General features: G+C 41.4%; 1 protein-coding gene across 1 annotated transcript in view; it reads left to right on the forward strand.

Annotated features, from left to right (window-relative positions):
- Window positions 1-20,255, forward strand: part of BZW2 (basic leucine zipper and W2 domains 2) — a 64,369-nt gene that overhangs the window by 22,386 nt on the left and 21,728 nt on the right. The window contains exons 2-7 of the mRNA XM_060248597.1: window positions 4,273-4,337; window positions 5,018-5,194; window positions 9,550-9,653; window positions 10,577-10,642; window positions 18,058-18,193; window positions 19,680-19,789. Coding sequence (XP_060104580.1) covers window positions 4,280-4,337; window positions 5,018-5,194; window positions 9,550-9,653; window positions 10,577-10,642; window positions 18,058-18,193; window positions 19,680-19,789 — 651 coding nt within the window. The 5' untranslated portion in view covers window positions 4,273-4,279. The remainder of the gene's footprint in view (window positions 1-4,272; window positions 4,338-5,017; window positions 5,195-9,549; window positions 9,654-10,576; window positions 10,643-18,057; window positions 18,194-19,679; window positions 19,790-20,255) is intronic.

The raw sequence follows: 20,255 nt of genomic DNA on the forward strand, positions 1-20,255 counted from the left end.
GCAGTCTGAAGTACATTCCATTCTACCACCTGAGAACTTCACTCTACTGTATGTGTAGACCAAGCCACAGGTCATAAGTAAGGGTAGGGACCAGTTGAGATGTCACTGTTGGCTCAGATGTACTAGTATAAGGTGCTCCAGGTTATAACCCTGCATCTACACATTACAGGAGAGGGTTGACAGGAGTGAGCAAGCCATCCTTCAGGCAGCTTGTCCAGAGTTTGTGAACCCTTGAGGAATCCAGCGAATGCTTCTGAAGACCTGGAACAATTTGAAGGACACTAATTTAAGATTGCAAAAAGACAGAAGGGAGCAACACCTTGCTTGAGAGCCAGTTTGTAGTAGTAATTAAGAACAGTGAACCCTAATGGAGAGAACTGAGTTTGATTCCTCCACATGAAGCCTGCTGGGTGACTTTGGGTCAATCACAGTTCACTCAGAACTCTCTCAGCTCCACCTACCTCATAGAGTATCTGCTGCAGGGAGAGGAAGGGAAGCCGATTGTAAGCTGCTCTGAGATTCCTTCAGGTAGTGAAGAGTGGGTATAAAACCAACTCTTCTTTACTGCAGATGTTTGAATTTAATGAACTGTTTAAGCCCAACCCTTCTATAATTTTAGATCCACACTGTACTGTACATTTTAAGTTTCATTTCACCAATTTTAGTATAAACCTATACTACTGTAACTCGCTCTATGGTAGCCTACCCTTAAGACTAATTTGGAAACTCCATCTGGTCCAGAATGCAGTGGTGTGAGTTCTGACTGGAACATCAAGGACAGCACATATTCAGCTTGTGCTGCATCTGCTGCACTGGCTTCCAGTGGAGTACCAAGTCAAGTTCAAGGTTTTGATATTGACCTTTAAGGCCTTAAGCAGACAGGGACCAATGTATCTTCAAGACTGCTTCCTCTGCTATGTCCCCCAAAAGTCCTCTGCTATGTCCCTTCTCTGCTACGTCCCCCACTCTGCAGAGAAAAATCTACTGTTGATCGCCAGCCCAAAGATGTCTAGCTGTCTTTGCCAGAAGCCAAGGCCTTTTCAGCCCTGGCTCCCACCTGGTAGAACTCTCTGCCAAATAACATCTGCAACCTGTGGGACTTAATGCAGTTCCACAGGGTTTGTAAGGCAGGGATGTTCCGGCAGGTTTTTGGTAGAGGACAGTGATGGGCACCATCCTTCTTGGCACTCTCCCCCCTTCCTGCTACTTCTCTACCTCCCCTGTGAGGCAATGACACAATTTGAAATTTTGAAGTTTTAGCATTGTCTGAGAATATTTTCATTATGCGTTATGTAAATTGTTTTATCATCTTTGCTGTTTTTATAGTTGTTGTTGTTTACCTTCCTGAACTCTAAGTACTCTGGGGAGGGTGGTCTATAAATTTAAATTATAAACAAATAAATAAATTTGGTGATGTTGGTGATGACACTATTGTTTTTAAATGTGTGGGAAGTGTGTATGTTGTATAAGGTTTCCAAAGGATAATGGTATTCCTTGACTTTGCAGGGGGGAGCATAAACTGACATTTGTTCCAATGATATGTTTAAAACTTGACAGCTAGTTGCATATGGAAGTGATGCACATAGTAGCTTAGAGTGACACACCATTGTTATGCAAGATATATGATGTTAATTTTAAAGATGTGCTTCATCTTAGAGCTATAGTTATTCTCAAATCTTGATGAGGAATTGCTTGTTCTTTGTGTTCTTAATAGACTCGTCTGTTAAAATGGCTGTTTTTTTTATATCTGGTGGCTCAGCATCTCTAGGAAGTGGCCAATGTTGCTTTTTAAAAAGCCTAATCAACCAGAGCTATTTAATAACACCATAAGGACCTTGCTTTTCAAACTGTACCATTATGATTTATATTTCACACACTCAAAGTGCTTTTTACTTTATATAGTACAAAAGCCACATAAGGCCAACTGTATTATCTAGTACAGTGTTTCCTATTTACAGGATTGTGACCTGGTACTGGGGCACAGAAGCCTCACTACCGGGTCACAAGAAAAGCCAAAGCTAGCCCTACCCCCAGCAAAGCATGACCTGTGCTCTGCTTCCTTCCTTCATCTGTCTCTGTTGTGCAGAGAAAAGCTAGCCTTGAAGACTGACACAGTCTGCAAAGCCTGAGCTCTGTTTGGCTTCCTTCCTTCTTTCCCCCATCTCTGTGTTGTGCAGAGAGGAGCTGGGCTGCCTCTCCTTTCTTCTCCCCCCCCTCCCAGTGTTTAAGAGAAAAGCTGGAGTCCACTGGCACTTTAGACTCATGAAGTGTTCTTCAGGGTATGAGCTTTCATGTGCCTCATAAATATCCTTTTTGGGATAACTGCAGAAAAGCGTGTATGAACTTCGTATAACTTAAATTAATTCATTAATTGCAGTACAATTCTCTGCTACCTTTCACAGCAATTTCCCAGTGTTTCGGCCAAAGAAAAGTATGAAAAATAGCTGTTGAAAGATTTTCTTGAGTCAAGATTTAGCTTGAGTCAGGATTCCAGTAGTAGCAGCTGAAGGAAGGGTCTACTAAATGTGTCAGCATATTTTGAGGTAGAGCAGCTGCCAGGGCCCAGTGTGGGTGATACACAGTGCTGTCATTCCTGATGGCAATGGCAACAGCACTCCCAACTGCATACACTGGCCAGTGCTGTTGAGGAAGGGGTGTGTAGGTGGTGCAGGCAATTGAACATGGGCATTAGGAGTGCTTGCAAGCTGGAGAAGAACACACAAACAGATAGGTGCATGCAGGTGTGGGAGTGGAAAGAGAGGACCACACAATTTCAATCAATCAATTTTTATTTGTATCCCGCCCTCCCCGCCAAAGCAGGCTCAGGACGGCCACCCCCATTTTGGCTCAGCATGAGTTTCAGAGAGATTTTTCTGAAAATTAAGAGGCAGGTTTGGGGGAGTGCCCTAGAAGTGACATCACAGGAAAAGGTGGAGTTTTGGTTCAGTGTACCCTGGAAGTGACATCACTTGGCCTTTGACACCACAGGAAATGACATAATTCGTCTCCCGGCTCCACCCCAAAGTCTCTTGGCTCCACCCCCAAATTTTAGTGGGCCATGAAGGAGAAGTGTAAAAATAACCAGGCCGCAGGAAAGAATAGTTTGGGAAACCCTGACCTAGTAGATGAAGAGGTAATTCGCTAAAAACTGGAGACTAGTAACTTGCTTAAGGCTGTTTACTTTGAGAAAAACTCTCATGTAGTGCTTTGTAGCAATGGTATGTTTCTCAGGATTTAATCTTAGCTTTAGCAGTCTGGAGGTAAGTAAGTGCTATGAATGTTCAAATGGCCAAGAGGGATGGATAATAGTGAGACTGCAGATTGAAAACCGGACTGTCCCAAGCTTCAGGAGATAACGAGAGGTGCTGGATGGCATGGATGGAAGTAATAAATAGAAATTAAAATCTTTGTGGATAAGAGGACATGCAAGAAGCTTTCGGCACTAAGTATGTGAGAGTAGACATTTTCAGATGTTATTATCATGTATACCTGGAATAGGGTTGCCAAGAACAATCTGACAACCAATGGGAGATAAGGAGGTAGGGACATGGAAGGACAGCAGTCATGTTTCTCTAGGAATCACTGGAAACTTGATGGTTTTACTATATAGTTTCCAGTGATTTGTAGAGAGGTGTGACATCACTCTGGGAAGAATGGAAGCACATCCTAGAAGTGAAGTTACATGGTTGGCTCAATGGCTGTTTTTTTAAAAAAATTCTACTTCCACTCTGAGTGGTAGTAGGAAGCAGGAGCTGGGAGTGGGGAATCCCCCACTCCTACTAGGGGGATAGCAGACCTGACTTGTATTGGGAGTGCATGCATACCATTTTGTCTGAAATGAGCATTGCGTATACTTCCTGCTTCATTCTCCTAGCACACTTCTGGTATGCATGGTTGGATACCCCCAGACAGAAAGAACTAGTTAGAAGAGGAGGAGGAGGAGATGGGGAAGCTGAGGGATCCAGTAGCAATTTTCAGAGTTTGGGGGGAGGGGGTGCAGAGGGTGCAGTACTAAAAGCTAAGCTGTATGTGTTGGGATTTGTAGAGGTGCCATAACCATTCAAAAATGCAAGAGCAACTAGAAATGGGAACTGCTTGGGAGTCCTCTAGGAACAATTATTACATTTGCATATATCTCTTTCTGAATCAGGCCCAAGATATAACACATAATGGGTCATAAACTGTATGCTATAATCAGATTGTGCTGTGTTTTCTTCTTTGATTCTAAAGTTTCTGTTCTAAAATGTATTCTTAATATTTTATACCCCCCAGAAATTTTATGAATAAGCATCAGAAGCCAGTGCTAACAGGCCAGCGGTTCAAAACAAGGAAGAGGGGTAGGACTGATATTTCTTTTTCTTTCTGAAAATTACTGTAATTACTTATGCTTTTATGAAATATTGCAGGGTGGCTAAAAATGAATGATTTGCTTTTGGGAGCATATTCCTTCTATTTTGCAATCCCTTATTTCGTTACCAGCTTGTTTCCAGGGTCTATTCAAGATGCTGCTGCCTCCCCCACCCCCCACCTCCGTTTTAAGGTACAGTCTGCTGCTGCTTGTTTGTGAATGTTCCAAAATGTTTTTATAATTATGTAGTATGGGAAGTTCAGCATAAGACGCTTTTATAGTAATATACATTTTATCTTCATGTTCCTAGGGCTTTTCTACATGCTCAATTTACTCCAGTCTATCCACAAGCACTGGAATTGGTTTGGCCATGGTTGTTCCATATGTCTGCCAAAACAAATTATATTATCCCTCAGGGTGCCTTAGGAAGTAAACTCCAGGAAAACTGCCATGAAATATTCTCATTCTCATATTCTTAAATAATCTACTTCCTGTTTAGAAGATAGTGTTTACCTTCACAACATTGAGCAATACAATGAATGTAAGGAAGAAAAACAAGGACTATGTAATAAAAGACATTTGGTGTTCATCCAGTAAATGTTCTGAAAGCAATAGAGGAATAGCCATACAGGCTTCATACAGTGATTAATAATGTTTTATCTGCCGTAGATGAAAAGGAGAAATTTGAACCCACGGTCTTCAGGGATACAATTGTCCAAGGCCTCAACGAAGCTGGTGATGACCTGGAAGCTGTAGCCAAGTTTCTGGATGCAACAGGATCAAGGCTAGATTATCGTCGCTATGCTGACACTCTCTTTGACATCTTGATAGCTGGCAGCATGCTGGGTAAGTATGTTGGACTGAAAACGTTAACACTTTCAGAGCTAATACCAGTAACAAGGTGCACATGCCGTCTTGGTTTCATTTGCCTGGCAGCTAATATCAGTTTCACTCCCTTCTTGATTCTGGCATTATTTTTGTTTGTTTCATATTGTGAAGCTATATTTTGACAAGTGTTTTGTTATTTATGGCTATTATAATAGAAATGCTGTCCAGTATGATGTTTAAAATTACCTAATGTTAGAGGCAGAGTTGTCTGCGTAACAATATTGCTCTGCAAGGACCTACTTGGGATCCAGCCAGCTTTTTTGGTCAGTCTCACTCAGTTCTCCTCCTTACTATTGTGCTTCAACCCACTTGGGTTGCCACCTTCCCCTCTGTACTGGGTCTCAGCACAGTGCACCAGGATGGCCAAGCACCAAGTGGTCTGTTTTAAAATAAAACAAACAAAAACTTTCCCTAGATATACTCTCAGGTAGCTCACCATCAGAAGATGGGGGGTTCCTGGGACCAGAACCTATCTGCCCCCTTCTTTCTCTTTTGGTGGCCTCTTGCCTACTCGAGAGATGTGTGTGTGTGTGTGTGTGTGAGAGAGAGAAACTGAAAATGATTCACCTTTCTCCTCTTTCTAGTGGAACTGTCTTTTCAGCACCACCTGTGTCTTGTGTCCAAGTAGCTTAAGTATGTGTGAATGATATCTTAAGAACATAAGAGAATCCATGTTAGATCAGGCCAATGGCCCATCCAGTTCAACACTCTGTGTCACACAGTGGCAAAAATTATATATATATATATATATACACACACACACACACACACACACACACACACACACACACATCTTCCCAAGGAGGCAATCCCAGTAAATCTGAGAGATCCAAGCTTATTTTGAAAACTACTTTTTTAATTGCACATGTATTCTAAAAAGTACAAATATTTGGAAAAATTAATCAAGCAGTAGAATTAAGACATAATTTTGCCATATTGCTGAAATGAGGCTTGGGGATTTTAATTCACTTACTACTGATGGACAAGCCTGTGTTGTTCTAAAGGCATATTTATACTTCCACAACAACTACAACCACTATCCACATGACTTATGCAGGTCCCACAGTCCCCAGCATAGCTATTTTGTATAAAAAGAACCCTCTCCTCCCCTTTTCATCAGCAGAAAAGCTGGTTGGATATCACCCACTATGGACCCCAAAAGGTTGTCAGCACTGGGTTGCGTATGGTACCATGCAAATGCATTTGAGGCCCCAACTACCAAGCGAGTGATGAGGCTAGCTCTGGACAGTACAATCAGGAAATCATGTTCTTGCTCATGACTAATGCAGTTCTCATGTTTTGGGGGTTTTGTGACATATTATTTCATCCTTTCTGAGTTTTTGCAGCTTCTTTACTAACAGGGGCATAGTTTGTTAGACTGCAGTATTGTCCATGAGTCATTGTCCTCCGTCTTCACTGTGGAAGATGAGAACTTTTTGCCCGCCCCAGAACCATTAATTTTGGAAGGGGTGTTGAAAGACCTGAGTCAGATTGAGGTGACAAAAGAGGAGGTCCTACAACTGATGGACGAATTAAAAACTAATAAGTCACCGGGTCCGGATGGCATACATCCGAGAGTTCTGAAAGAACTCAAAGTTGAACTTGTGGATCTTCTAACAAAAATCTGTAATCTTTCATTGAAATCTGCCTCCGTTCTTGAGGACTGGAAGGTAGCAAATGTCACCCCCATCTTTAAAAAGGGCTCCAGAGGAGATCCGGGAAATTACAGGCCAGTCAGTCTGACTTCAATACCGGGAAAGTTGGTAGAAAGCATTATCAAGGACAGAATGAGTAGGCACATTGATGAACACGGGTTATTGAGGAAGACTCAGCATAAGTTCTGTAAGGGAAGATCTTGCCTCACTAACCTGTTACATTTCTTTGAGGGGTGAACAAACATGTGGACAAAGGAGACCCGATAGATGTTGTTTACCTTGACTTCCAGAAAGCTTTTGATAAAGTTCCTCATCAAAGGCTCCTTAGAAAGCTTGAGAGTCATGGAGTAAAAGGACAGGTCCTCTTGTGGATCAAAAACTGGCTGAGTAATAGGAAGCAGAGAGTGAGTATAAATGGGCAGTCTTCGCAGTGGAAGACGGTAAACAGTGGGGTGCTGCAGGGCTCGGTACTGGGTCCCATGCTCTTTAACTTGTTCATAAATGATTTAGAGTTGGAAGTGAGCAGTGAAGTGGCCAAGTTTGCGGATGACACTAAATTGTTCAGGGTGGTGAGAACCAGAGAGGATTGTGAGGAACTCCAAAGGGATCTGTTGAGGCTGGGTGAGTGGGCGTCAACGTGGCAGATGCGGTTCAATGTGGCCAAGTGCAAAGTAGTGCACATTGGGGCCAAGAATCTCAGCTATAAATACAAGTTGATGGGGTGTGAACTGGCAGAGACTGACCAAGAGAGAGATCTTGGGGTCGTGGTAGATAACTCACTGATAATGTCAAGACAGTGTGCGTTTGCAATAAAAAAGGCCAACGCCATGCTGGGAATTATTAGGAAGGGAATTGAAAACAAATCAGCCAGTATCATAATGCCCCTGTATAAATCGATGGTGCGATCTCATTTGAGTACTGTGTGCAGTTCTGGTCGTCGCACCTCAAAAAGGATATTATAGCATTGGAGAAAGTCCAGAAAAGGGCAACTAGAATGATTAAAGGGCTGGAATGCTTTCCCTATGAAGAAAGGTTGAAACGCTTAGGGCTCTTCAGCTTGGAGAAACGTTGACTGCGGGGTGACATGATAGAGGTTTACAAGATAATGCATGGGATGGAGAAAGTAGAGAAAGAAGTACTTTTCTCCCTTTCTCACAATACAAGAACTCGTGGGCATTCGATGAAATTGCTGAGCAGTCAGGTTAAAACGGATAAAAGGAAGTACTTCTTCACCCAAAGGGTGATTAACATGTGGAATTCACTGCCACAGGAGGTGGTGGCGGCCACAAGCATAGCCACCTTCAAGAGGTGTTTAGATAAAAATATGGAGCAGAGGTCCATCAGTGGCTATTAGCCACAGTGTGTGTGTGTGTGTGTGTATATATATATATATATATATATGTCTCACCCGGAGGAGACCCCCCGTCACCTGCCAGCCGTTCTAAGCCCTCGTCGTCACCCCAAGAGCCTTCCCCACCTCTCCGAGCCCGGCTCCGAGTCCGCGAAGTCTGGCCAGGGCAAGACGCCGGGGAGCAAGAGGGAGAAGCTGAGCCCAGCACCGAGCCAGGAGGAGGAGAGCGGTTCGTCTCGTCGCAGCGCGAGACGCCCCATCGCAGCACGCAGCCGAGGGCTAGGACGCCCGAGGCACGCCCAGTCAGCCCAGCCCTGGCTCGCCTCTCCCGGGCGTCTGGGGCTTTGAAGGGGGGAGGAGCCAGAGAGGGGCAGGACCCGGGGAGGGGGAAGGTTGGGTCGGGAAGCATAAAAGGAGGGAGGGAGGAGGTCGCTGAGGAAGCTGGCTGATGCGCAAAGAGGCTGCCTCGCGAGAGAGAGGGACAGGAGCCACAGCACAGCGAGAAGGGAACGGGGGCCTGTGGTGAAGTAACCCAGTGCCCAGCCCCCTGTTTCTGAGACCTCCGGGGAACGCCCCAGAGTGCACGGGAGGGGCAACGGCGATGCCGGGAGACCGGGAGGGGTACCGAAGACCCGACAACGTGTATATATATATATATGTGTGTGTGTATAAATTTTTTGCCACTGTGTGACACAGAGTGTTGGACTGGATGGGCTATTGGCCTGATCTAACATGACTTCTCTTATGTTCTTATATCATTATTAGTGGATGGTGCAGAGGAAGGCAGGCAAAAAAGGACATAGGGGAGCCAACAAGCTGGAGAAATCTTATGGTGTGTTCACACTAAATAATGCATTTTACATCCAGATTTTTACTGTATAAGAATAGCAAAAATCCAGATATAAAATGCATTATCTAGTGTAGTGTGGACGCACCTTCATATTGATTGTGATGCAGGTAAACATATATGAAGATATGAAGCTGCCTGCTAATGATTTGGCCCATTTATCCGTCTAACTCAGTATTATCTACTCTGGTGGGAAGCAGCTCCCCAAGGTCTTGGGCAGATCAGTGCCTGCTACCTGAGTTCCTTTAATGGGAAATATCTGAAAACCTGAGACCTGCAGGCAGAGCATATTCTTGCCACTGAGCCCACTCTCCATTACCTATAAAAATAATGATTTATGCAGTGAACACATGTATATAAAAGAATGAGAAAAGACTGGATTATTTCTGGTTGAGATTAGAAGTCATAATGAGTGTATGAGTTATGGAACGTCTATAATTATGCTGTTTGCCTTTTTTAGCCCCAGGAGGGACGAGAATAGATGACAATGATAAGACCAAGATGACCAATCACTGTGTGTTCTCTGCAGATGAAGATCATGATGCCATCCGACATTATGCTCAGGTCAGGGAGTAATTGGAATGGATGAATGGACCACAATTCTGCAGGGGATCTTTTGTACATCAATAGTTTATAATGATTGCTGACAATCCCTGAGTTTATGCTCAGACAGATGGTGCAGCAGGATTATCAATCTGCTTCTGATAGTACATATAAAGGTAAAGGTAGTCCCCTGTGGAAGCACCAGTCGTTTCCAACTCTGGGGTGATGTTGCTTTCACAATATTTTCATGGCAGACTTTTTACGGGGTGGTTTGCCATTGCCTTCCCCAGTCATCTACACTTCCCCCCCAGCAAGCTGGGTACTCATTTTACAGACCTCAGATGGATGGAAGGCTGAGTCGACTTGGAGCCGGCTACCTGAACCCAGCTTCCGCCAGGATCGAACTCAGGTTGTGAACAGAGCTTAGAACTGCAGTACTGCAGCTTTATCACTCTGCGCCACGGGGCTCTTAGTACATATAACTCGTGCATAATATTAACAAAATGAAAATCGCTACAAATTCATCTTGTACTATAGTTGTTAGTGGACTGGCAGTTCGGCTGAAAGAGTGGGATTGCCCTATTATGAAATTATTTAACTAAAAGTATTGATTTGTGTTTCTGGGCTCTAAAGTAATTGTTAAATTGATGCTTCTCTTGCGTGTATTGTAAAAAAGTTCAAAATTTGAATACAACATTAATAAGTTGCCTTAATGATGGGAGTGAATTATTTAATGTTATCAGAGAATTATAAAAATAGGTGTTTAGGGTTTTTTTAAAATGCCAGCAATTCTGTTCCAGTTAAAGAAAGCAACTTTTGCTTTTTTTGTCATTTAAAATTGTCTACTTAAAATGTATTTCACTTTTTAATTAAAAGTGCCCTGTAAGGAGAGTAAATGTCTGCTATTCCTGATAACAAACATGTTGGTTGTGTCTCATGTTTAGGTCTTCAATAAACTAATCCGGAGGTATAAATATTTGGAAAAGGCATTTGAAGATGAAATTAAAAAGGTAATATTGCTAATATTCTGGGGATTAATTGAAATGGTCTTTTTGATGCAATGTGGACAGAATAATTAGATACTGTAGGGAACTGTTTGCCGAGATGCAACATGGAAACTTCCCACTAAATGATAGGGCTATTGATTTCCATACATATGCTAAAAATATTAGGATGGAAAAACCCTTTTTGTAAAACACAAAATAAAATAAAAATACCCACCTTCCACTAGAATAAATGGTGGAATAAACAGAAGATAACCCTTTTCAACCTCAACTATTTTACAGAGCATATAGCAGTTTATACAGAAGTACATCTGACTGCTTTATGCAAAACTAATTATCCTGATAATCTCTGCTTTCACTTAAATAAAAAGTAAGAGTTCTTAAGGTGTGATGCAATTTGGATGTGTGTGAGCAATTTATAGTGTAATCTCAAAAGTAAAATGGGAAATGAAGCAGGATTTCCTACACTGAAGGACCATCTGTGCCTTATTTAGTTACTTGCTCCTTGATCCTGATACTTAGATACAGAATCAGCAGGGCTTTTTTTTTAGCAGGAATGCACAGGAACACAGTTCTGGCTGGTTTTGGTGTTGGGGTGTGGCCTAATATACAAGTTAGTTTCTGCTGGGCTTTTTCTACAAAAAAGCCCTGGTTTTAGCCTGTCCAGCTGCTTATTAAAAATAGGCAGCATTAATAGAGAAAAGTTGGGTGTCACCTGTTTTTTAATTTGTCACAAGCTGCATTTCCTATTGATTGTTGTAGCAGGTAAATAACGAAGCCCCACACATTGCTTGGTTTGAAGCGAGGTATTTGACATCAAAGTAGAACTTGTCAGCATAAGCTCAAAATGACTGAGTTAAAATCATCGGCCTTCTGACCATTTTTATTCATCCCCAAAACAAGCAGACAAGCCCCCTCTTATCTAATTCAAATGCTCCACCTCCTGCTTTCCTTCCAGTAATTTCTTGTAGTTTCTCCCTGCTGTGTCCCTCTGTGTTATTAGCAAGAAGCTCCTTCTCCGCGGGGCCCCTGTTATCTTGGATTCACACCCTTAGCCTGTCTGGTTTTAACAGTTTAGCAGAAGCTCCTCTGAGGGGCCTCTTAACAGTCACTCTAAATGTTGCATCAGACATTCTCTTTTGAAGGCACAACCATATTTTCCATTATTATTATTATTATTATTGAGGTATTCATTAATTATTCAGGGGTCCCTCTTCATTGTTATCTCCTTGGAAAAAATCCAATACTTAGAGATAGCTAAAGTCATTTGGATCTTATTTAGAAAACAAGGGGATATTTGGGAGGTTGTGAGCTATAGTATAAGGTAGAGGCATGGTTAACTGCTCCAGAAGAGGAAATAATAATTTGCCATCTCTTCCAAGCCACAATTACTGTTTCTTCTTATCTTTCTCCATTTTGCCATATTGGTTGTCTATCACCATGGTCTTGAGCAGCAGTTGAGCATTGTAGAGGGTAGATTTCAAAGACTGGAAATGAACTATGAGAATTCATTTTTGTAAGACTCCTGAGGGATATCTTAGGTTCTAGTAGAGAATGCTTAAAAGATGGTGTTGCTGTTACAGCCTTTTTCTTACAATCAGAAAAATGAGTTTGGACTGTGCATTTGTTATATTTGCTGTGGTTCTTTTATTCTGTTGTGGCAGGATTTTTGTACATTTAAGCATAGAAACCTTTTGACCAATGCTAAGTGCTTAGTATCTTTTTTACTTTCTAAACTTAAATTTGAAGTTCTCCCTACTCCATTAACCTGGTTTTACAGTTAATTACAGTAATCTGTTGTCATGACTAATCCTGACTCATTGTGTTAAGTACCAAAAGCTCTTGTTCAAGCCACACTTTCCCCTTTTCTCCTCTACCTTCACCTCACACACTGACTTCATCTGAAGATTTTTAATTGCTGAAGGTGCTTAGCAAAATGATGGCAGACTCCTTGGTGTATGTAAATGCAATCTTGTTGTAAGGTTTTAGGCTTGGCGTTTAGTAAAGAAAATCACTTGAGGTATGTCAAATTTAGTTTTCTGGCAAGCTTCTGTAAAACATGAATTTCATATTGATAGGTTCCCCCCATCCCCTCCAAAAATGAACTTCAGTTGAGAATTGTAAATCCTCTACACACAATACAATGACCATGCATATAATTTGCATGTACAGGTTGCCAGCTGTTTGCAAGAAAGAGCCAGCCGGCCTGTATTCACTTTAAAAACATGAGAACCAGTACCTGAGTAATTGTTTAAACTGCACATACATGCATTGAATGTAATGCAAGAATTACTCAATAGCCATATAAAGAAATAAAAAATTGTGTGTACCCTGGATATAGATTGTACTTCCGGCAAGAAAGCCTTCCCTCCTACATGGGGAAAGAGGAAGAATGCTTCTTCACAGGGCTTTTTTGTAGAAAAAGCCCAGCAGGAACTTATTTGCATATTAGGCCAAACCCCCTGACATCAAGCCAGCCAAAACTGCATTTCAGCTCAAAAAAAGCCCTGCAAAGTGTGTGCCATCCATTCATTTCTAAGTTCCTTGTTTGTTTACTTTATAGTCAGCCTTTCTCATAGAGGATCAAGGTGGATTAAAAAATTCAAAAGAATGCAGTAGGAAGAGTATAAGGCATATGATAAATGTACGACTAGATTCCAAAGTTACAAACATGCAATAAAACAGTGACATAAAAGACATTATATATAAGAAATGCAAAAACTGGATAACAGAAAGTCCCTTTGTACAAACATCCTTTTGAACAATTCCATTTTACCACAAACTTCTTCTTTGCATAAAAATGTCTTCATTTACACATTCTGTGGAATGATCCAATTGTGGGAGCCTTCTTGATTTCATTTAGCAGGCCATTCCACAAAGTGGGAGCCCCAACAGAGTTTGCTTGGGTCCAGGCAGCTGCTGATCTTACTCCGTTACCATTTTAAAATGACTAGCTTTTTAAAAAAAGCAAAATAACCCAGAAACCTAGGGTTGCCAATCCCTAGTTGCCAATCCGCAGTTAAACAATCACATTTGCTTAACTCTCTTCTTCTGTAATTTGCAATAGCATGAACATATGCTTACAACAACATATTTCATTCATTCAAAAGATACATAAAGATGTAAATTTCCAAGAATACCACGTCTTACTGTACCCAGATGCTACTTAAAGGAAGAGTCCCAACAATGTCCACAAAGTGTGCTGTTTGAGCTCAACCGATGCAAACTTTCATTGGAAGTTCATACTTCTCCAATGGCTGACTTGGCTTGATGCACTGAAGGACTTCTTATATATATATATGCAGATTAATGCAGCAGCATGAATCCTAGGTTATCCCATGTTTCCGTTACTCTTCATCATGGCTAGATTGAGAGCAAGGAGCTTTTGCCATGAAATAATATTTGTGAAGTATGGATTCCGATTGAATTATATCCTGCTGAGACATTAAAAGGCTTTCAGGCTTTGAGTCTTTACTTAGCAGCATCTAATGGTAGAAATTATGAACTGCAGGAAAATTCTAAGGACTTCCATGCTCTTCCAACCACCAGCCAGGTTTGTGTTAACATAGGTTTACTTTGCCTATGATAATATGACTGATATGTTTTTGGAGGAGAGATCTGCAGCACTTTATGGATAACAGGCATTATTTCAAAAGCTCTATAAACCACTCCAAAAGCACTCGCTTCTCACCAAACACACAACAGATATAGAAAACACCTAGTTTACGGCCTTTCATTTTTTTCCTGAAACGTTTCCAAAGCACCATGTTCACACACACACCAGCTTTCCCCCAACATTTTTCTCTATCACCGCTTCAAAGCACAAAGCCCCATAATAAAATCACCCTGGCCACTATTTTTCTCAGTTTGCAACTCATCTTTCCTGAGGGCTAGGCCACTACACCAAACAGCCTCACCCCTCAGGGCAGACTTTTGAGGAAGGAGGCGGGGCTTCCATTAGAAATGGGGAGAAGCACCTGTCACTTCTTGATTTGATAAGAACCCAGTCCCTCTTCCTCCTCCTCCTTCCATGGGTCTTTCTATTCATAGAAGAGGTCCTTGGATCCAACCCATTGAATTCCAGTTCCTCCCTCAGAAATCCCTGATAGGACCCCTTTCATGAAGGATATTCTATATGTTCTTCTCTGAAATTGGCTAATGTTTAGCCGGTGCCAAGAAAGAAATGCTCTTGTTCTTCAGAGTACATAGTGAAACAGTTGAAATGGTTTAACCAAGCACAGCCTGTTTCTGTATGCAAATATGAGCAGAACAGTCTATTCTAATTCTCCTTGTATCCAAGCGATAAATGACACCACCTGTCTTAAATCCAGAGAAGTATTATGAGTATTTTGTACTGAAGTGTGTATGAATACAGCATCCATTGCATTCCATATGCCTTGGACCAGCTTCATCACAGAAATGTTCCATTCTTTTGCTACCATGTAATTATGTGGTTTGCATGGAACAGGCCAATTATGATGTGCATTTTGTCTTGACTCTCTCTAATTTGATGCAGCTCATGTCATGGGGATACAGGACTGTCATCACCAGCAACTTCATACATCTGGTGAAGCAGGTTATTGTCTATGAAGGCTCACCACAAAATAAATAATTAAAAATATTTTGGAGCAGGGCATGAGGCCTTTAGTATGCTTTGATTATTTTTTTCTCTTGGGAGATTCCTGCATTTCCATAATTTTAAAGGTTTTAAGATAAGTATTTATTTATTTAGATACTTATGCCATGCTTTTTTCTCTAATGAAGACCCAGAGTAACTTGTGACATGGTTCTCCCGTCCTCACAACAACCACCCTGTGAAATAAGTTAAGCAGCAAGATTGTCTGGTTCAAGGTCATCCAGTGAGCTTCCATGGCAAAGAAGGGATTCAGACATGAGTCTTCTAGCTCCAAGTCTGATACTCTAACCATCATACTACATTCATCAAGCTGGCTCTTCTCTAGTGCTAGTTCCCACCTGCTACCACGGTTGGGCAATTAAAACTTCAGCAAGCTCTCCTTCTCTATCCCCAAAGAAGAAAAAATGAGATCTGATCAAAGTTTCTAAGGCATATGGAGTTGTTATGAAGTCCCAGTTGTCAGTTTTGTATTTTTTGCAATGTTAGAAAAGGATCAGAAACTTCCCTTCATGTTTTTTGCTTTAATGAAACAAATAAAGTGCTGGAGATGCATCACTACTTGAAACTCCTGTTGCAAAAAACATAGGTGTTCAAACATTCCAGGAATGAATTAAGAATCAATCATGTTGCTTTCCCGAAAGCAGTTTTGTGTTCATAGTACATGTAGCTATCCTGGTGCTTATCTAATGGCAGATAAATTGGTCCTTGACGAGTGGGAGGCCATGTTCCAGGATCTCCCCTGCAGAGCTGGTAACTGAAACAACAATAGAGATAGGAAGGGAAGAACTCAGAAAGCAATCAGTGTTGCAAGTTGGTGGTAATAAGAAGTTCGAACTGAACATTGTGTTTCTTTTCTGATAGGTCCTAAGTGGGTTAATTAGAATTGGAAATTTCTCTCAGAAGCTAATTTGGGCTATGCCTAACAATTGAGCAAGGAACAAAATAATATCTTTTGAACTAAATGAAAAAGATCTCATGTAAATACAAAGAAGTCCCAGTGCATTTTGATGCCCCAAAACTCAGATGTTGTTTACATTGCACTAGTCATCAAAGGCAAGGAGAATTACATAGTACCTGACCTCGGTTAAGTATTACTGTTTAATGCTATTCAGCTCAGATGGGGATTGATTATCTCTTGCACTTTTGGGAGTGAGGAGGAAAATAGGTGCAGAATTAATAGCATTGTGTCTTGAAGGACTAAATCCAATTGTAAAACCATAAGTGATGTTAATGCATGGCATTTTATTAGACCTTCAGAAACACTGAATTTACACATTCAGAACTGGGATACTTTTATAGTGAAATGTGACCCCAACTTATGTAAAACTATATAAAACAATCTGGTTAGTGTGCTCTTGAATGCTTTGAGAACTGCATCAGAGAGGAAACTTGTGTTTTGCTGGTGGCACCTCCCTCTTCCACAACACAAAAAAATACTTATCTTAATTTCAGAGTATTGCAGGCTCTTTTTCATTGCATACTACCTGAAAACTCTTCATGGGATTGCCCACATTCCAGTTCTTATGGAGTTAGCATGCCCAGATACACTATGAGTTTGCCTCATCATTTATGTGCTAGCCTGAGAAAGCTTCTCAGACTAGCACATAAAATATCATTGGATATCGCACGAATGCAATTATACACCCTTGAATTTCCCTGTCCAGACAAAATTCAGGAGGTGAATGATCACAGAAGCATAATATTCAACACAGTCTACATGTTCATTGATGAAGTTATAAAATAAATGAAATTCCCATCACCATGACCGACTGTGAGGGAAAAGGAAGAAAGCCGAGAACACGTTAGCAGAAAAAGATGACCACAGATTTATATCCTGCCCTTCTCACTGAATCAGAGTCTCAGAGCGGCTTACAATCTCCTCTACCTCCCCACTACACAACAGACACCCTGTGAGGTGGGTGTGTTAGGCTCAAGCCTCCTTCTCCATATTTAAATGGACTGTGACCCTGATTCCAGACTCCCTTCGTGTCACCATTTATGGACAAAGTTAATTTTGGCCTAGTGTCAGTGGGTGTGAGCTCCAGCTGTAAGATTAGATAAGGAAACAGCCTCCTACAGGTGACTTGCTGTGATAGATAAGTAAGGAAACGTAGTGGAGGCAGGGCCTTTGAAATCAGATAAGCTTGTGTGCCTGCCTGCTTGTTTTCTGTGTGAATAAAACTGTCTCTCTGTAGAATGATTGTAACTCAGTCATTTTGGGGGCCCATGCCCGACTGGGTTCTGCTTATGGTACCATAAAGTGAACCTTGCTTCAAACCAGTAAGTCTGTGCGAACCTCATTATTTCTACGCTTCATCGTTATGCTTTCTTGTGTAGGTCAAGCATATCCAATAAATAACATCATCTGATAAACTTCCAGTCTATTTCAAGTCCTTTGTTTCAGATAAATGGAAATGTTCTTTGCAAGGCAGTTTTGTGTTCATGTACATTAATTTAGTGCACTTTTATCCAGGCCTTCTTTCAAGGAGTTCAATAATTGTTTCTTAGGCAAACCAGGGTCACCCAACAGGCTTCAAGACAGAGCATGGGATTTGAACCTGATCTCCCAGATCTTAGTCTGAGTCTCTAACCACTTCATGAAGATGGCTATAATTGTGTAACACTTGGATGAGACTTTGCTGTTCCTGATCTGAGTTTTATGGGACTGTCAGTCACATCAGTGGATCTGACATTTCATGTTGGGAAGATTGGGTTGGGTCAGATGGGTTTAAAATCTGAGTACTCAAAGGTGTCTTTTGTTTCTCCCCTACCCTTTGCCTTTCAGCTCCTGTTATTCCTTAAAGCCTTTTCTGAAACAGAGCAGACAAAGTTGGCAATGCTCACTGGTATCTTGTTAGCCAATGGAACACTTCCTGCTACTATTTTAACAAGCCTTTTCACAGACAACATTGTCAAAGAAGGTAATTCCCACCACCTCCCACAGTGCAATGCCTATAAGATTTTCTGTTTTTTATCCTGCTTTGGCTAGAGGGAAGAGAAGTCTTGTCATCAGAGAAACAGAAGGAGAGCATTACAAGCAGTGTTCCCTCTAAGCTGAGTTAGTGTGAGCTAGCTCACAGTTTTTTAGCCTCCAGCTCACACATTTTTGTCTTAGCTCAGGAAGGATAGCCCCAGAGCAAAATAATTTATGTGGTAGCTCACAACTTTAATGCCAGTAGCTCACGAAGTAGAATTTTTGCTCACAAGACTTCACAGCTTAGAGGGAGCATTGATTACAAGACCTCCCAATCAGTCCATCTGCTTACAATGGGACACGGGCAACCTTTGAGCACTCCTGGAGTCCAGTTGCCTGGCTATCCCTTATGCCATAGATCCTTGGGGCAGTTTCCTGCACATTTATTGCACTTTACTGGCTTGCTCCTCCCACACTCACAGAACTAAATGCAGATGCAGGGAGCAATTTAAATTGGGAGAATAACGCAGAAGGAAAGGAATCAACCCCCCTTCCCCAACCCTATATCACTAATCTTCAAAAGAGACATGTAGAGCTGCAAATGAGTTTTTTATATTAAAAAATCCAATGCAACAGGAGATTCTAATCCTGCATCAAATCTGATTTGACCCTTTGACCTTGTTTCTAAGCAGGTTTATGCATTCCACTGATTTCTGCATGTATGCTGAGAACCTCCGCCTTAATATGGAGTGCATCTCAGATTATAATGGCAAGGGGTTGTTACCCTAAATGAAAAATCCTGGATGGGGCAAAGGGGAGGATTCTTAAGACCTTATTTTACCTTTGTGAGCTACCTGCCTTACCCATATAGAAATAAATCTAAGAATGGAATAGCAAGGTACATTTTAATCATTCTCAACAGATGATTACCATGGCAACTCATCTGCCTGATTCCTGCATCCAAGACCTGTCCTTTTGTTCTCGCTGTGGTTTTGTTGTATAAGAAATTTGGTCATCCAGATATTTATACTTATTTCTAAAAATGTAAAATTCTATGGATTTTCCTATTACCTTCTAATATCTGGTTCCTATGTGTAGCTGTAGAGAGCTGTGTTGAAGATTTCAAACAGATACAAAACACAGGACTCTAATAAATATCTGAAAAGCATAACCATTTCAAATTGCCTAGTTTGTTTGTTTTGAAGTTGCATATATCTTGGAAACATATTGTGTGGGAGTATAATTTGCACTCTGATCTGCTTTGACCCATATTCCTCTTTTACATGTGCTTCAGATACCAGGGTTTAGTAGGTTATACCCTTTAGATCTATAATGGCTTAATATGCAAAGCAGCTTGTAATGTCAACAACTTCAGTCTGTGTCAGTGTACAATTTCAAGTCTATTTTTGTAAGATTCTTCTAATTGGCTGTATATTGAAAGTGCACAGTTTTACTGCAGCTTGCTTTGTTTTTATTCACTGTTTCCCCCACAGGCATTGCTGCCTCATTTGCCGTAAAACTTTTTAAAGCATGGATGCTAGAGAAAGATGCCAATTCAGTTACCTCCTCTTTAAGGAAAGCTAACTTAGACAAGAGGTTGCTGGTAAGTATTTTCTTTTTTAAAAGACTGTAATGTTTGCCTAGTAAGCAGTGTGAAAAGGGTGCAAGCTTTTCACCACTACATACAATCTGGCTCCTGCTGAAATCTGGGGAATTCTTTGATAATTCAGTCCTTAATTCCAGGCATCAGCTGATTGCTGATATTGGTATTGTACCTGGTCACCATGTTATACTGCCTCAGGAAAACCAAGGGGCTGAGATCATAGCAACACCATCCACAGCCATCAGTCATGGAAAGGAAAGGTCCCCTGTGCAAGCACCAATCGTTTCCAACTCTGGGGTGACATTGCTTTCACAGCAGTCTTTTTATGGGGTGGTTTGCCATTGCCTTCCCCAGTCATCTACGCTTTCCCTCCAGCAAGCTGGGTACTCATTTTACCGACCTTGGAAGGATGGAAGGCTGAGTCAACCTCGAGCCGGCTACCTGAACCCAGCTTCCACTAGGGATA

The sequence above is a fragment of the Heteronotia binoei genome, chromosome 10, assembly GCF_032191835.1.
Source record: "Heteronotia binoei isolate CCM8104 ecotype False Entrance Well chromosome 10, APGP_CSIRO_Hbin_v1, whole genome shotgun sequence".
NCBI classification, from domain to species: Eukaryota; Metazoa; Chordata; class Lepidosauria; order Squamata; family Gekkonidae; genus Heteronotia; species Heteronotia binoei.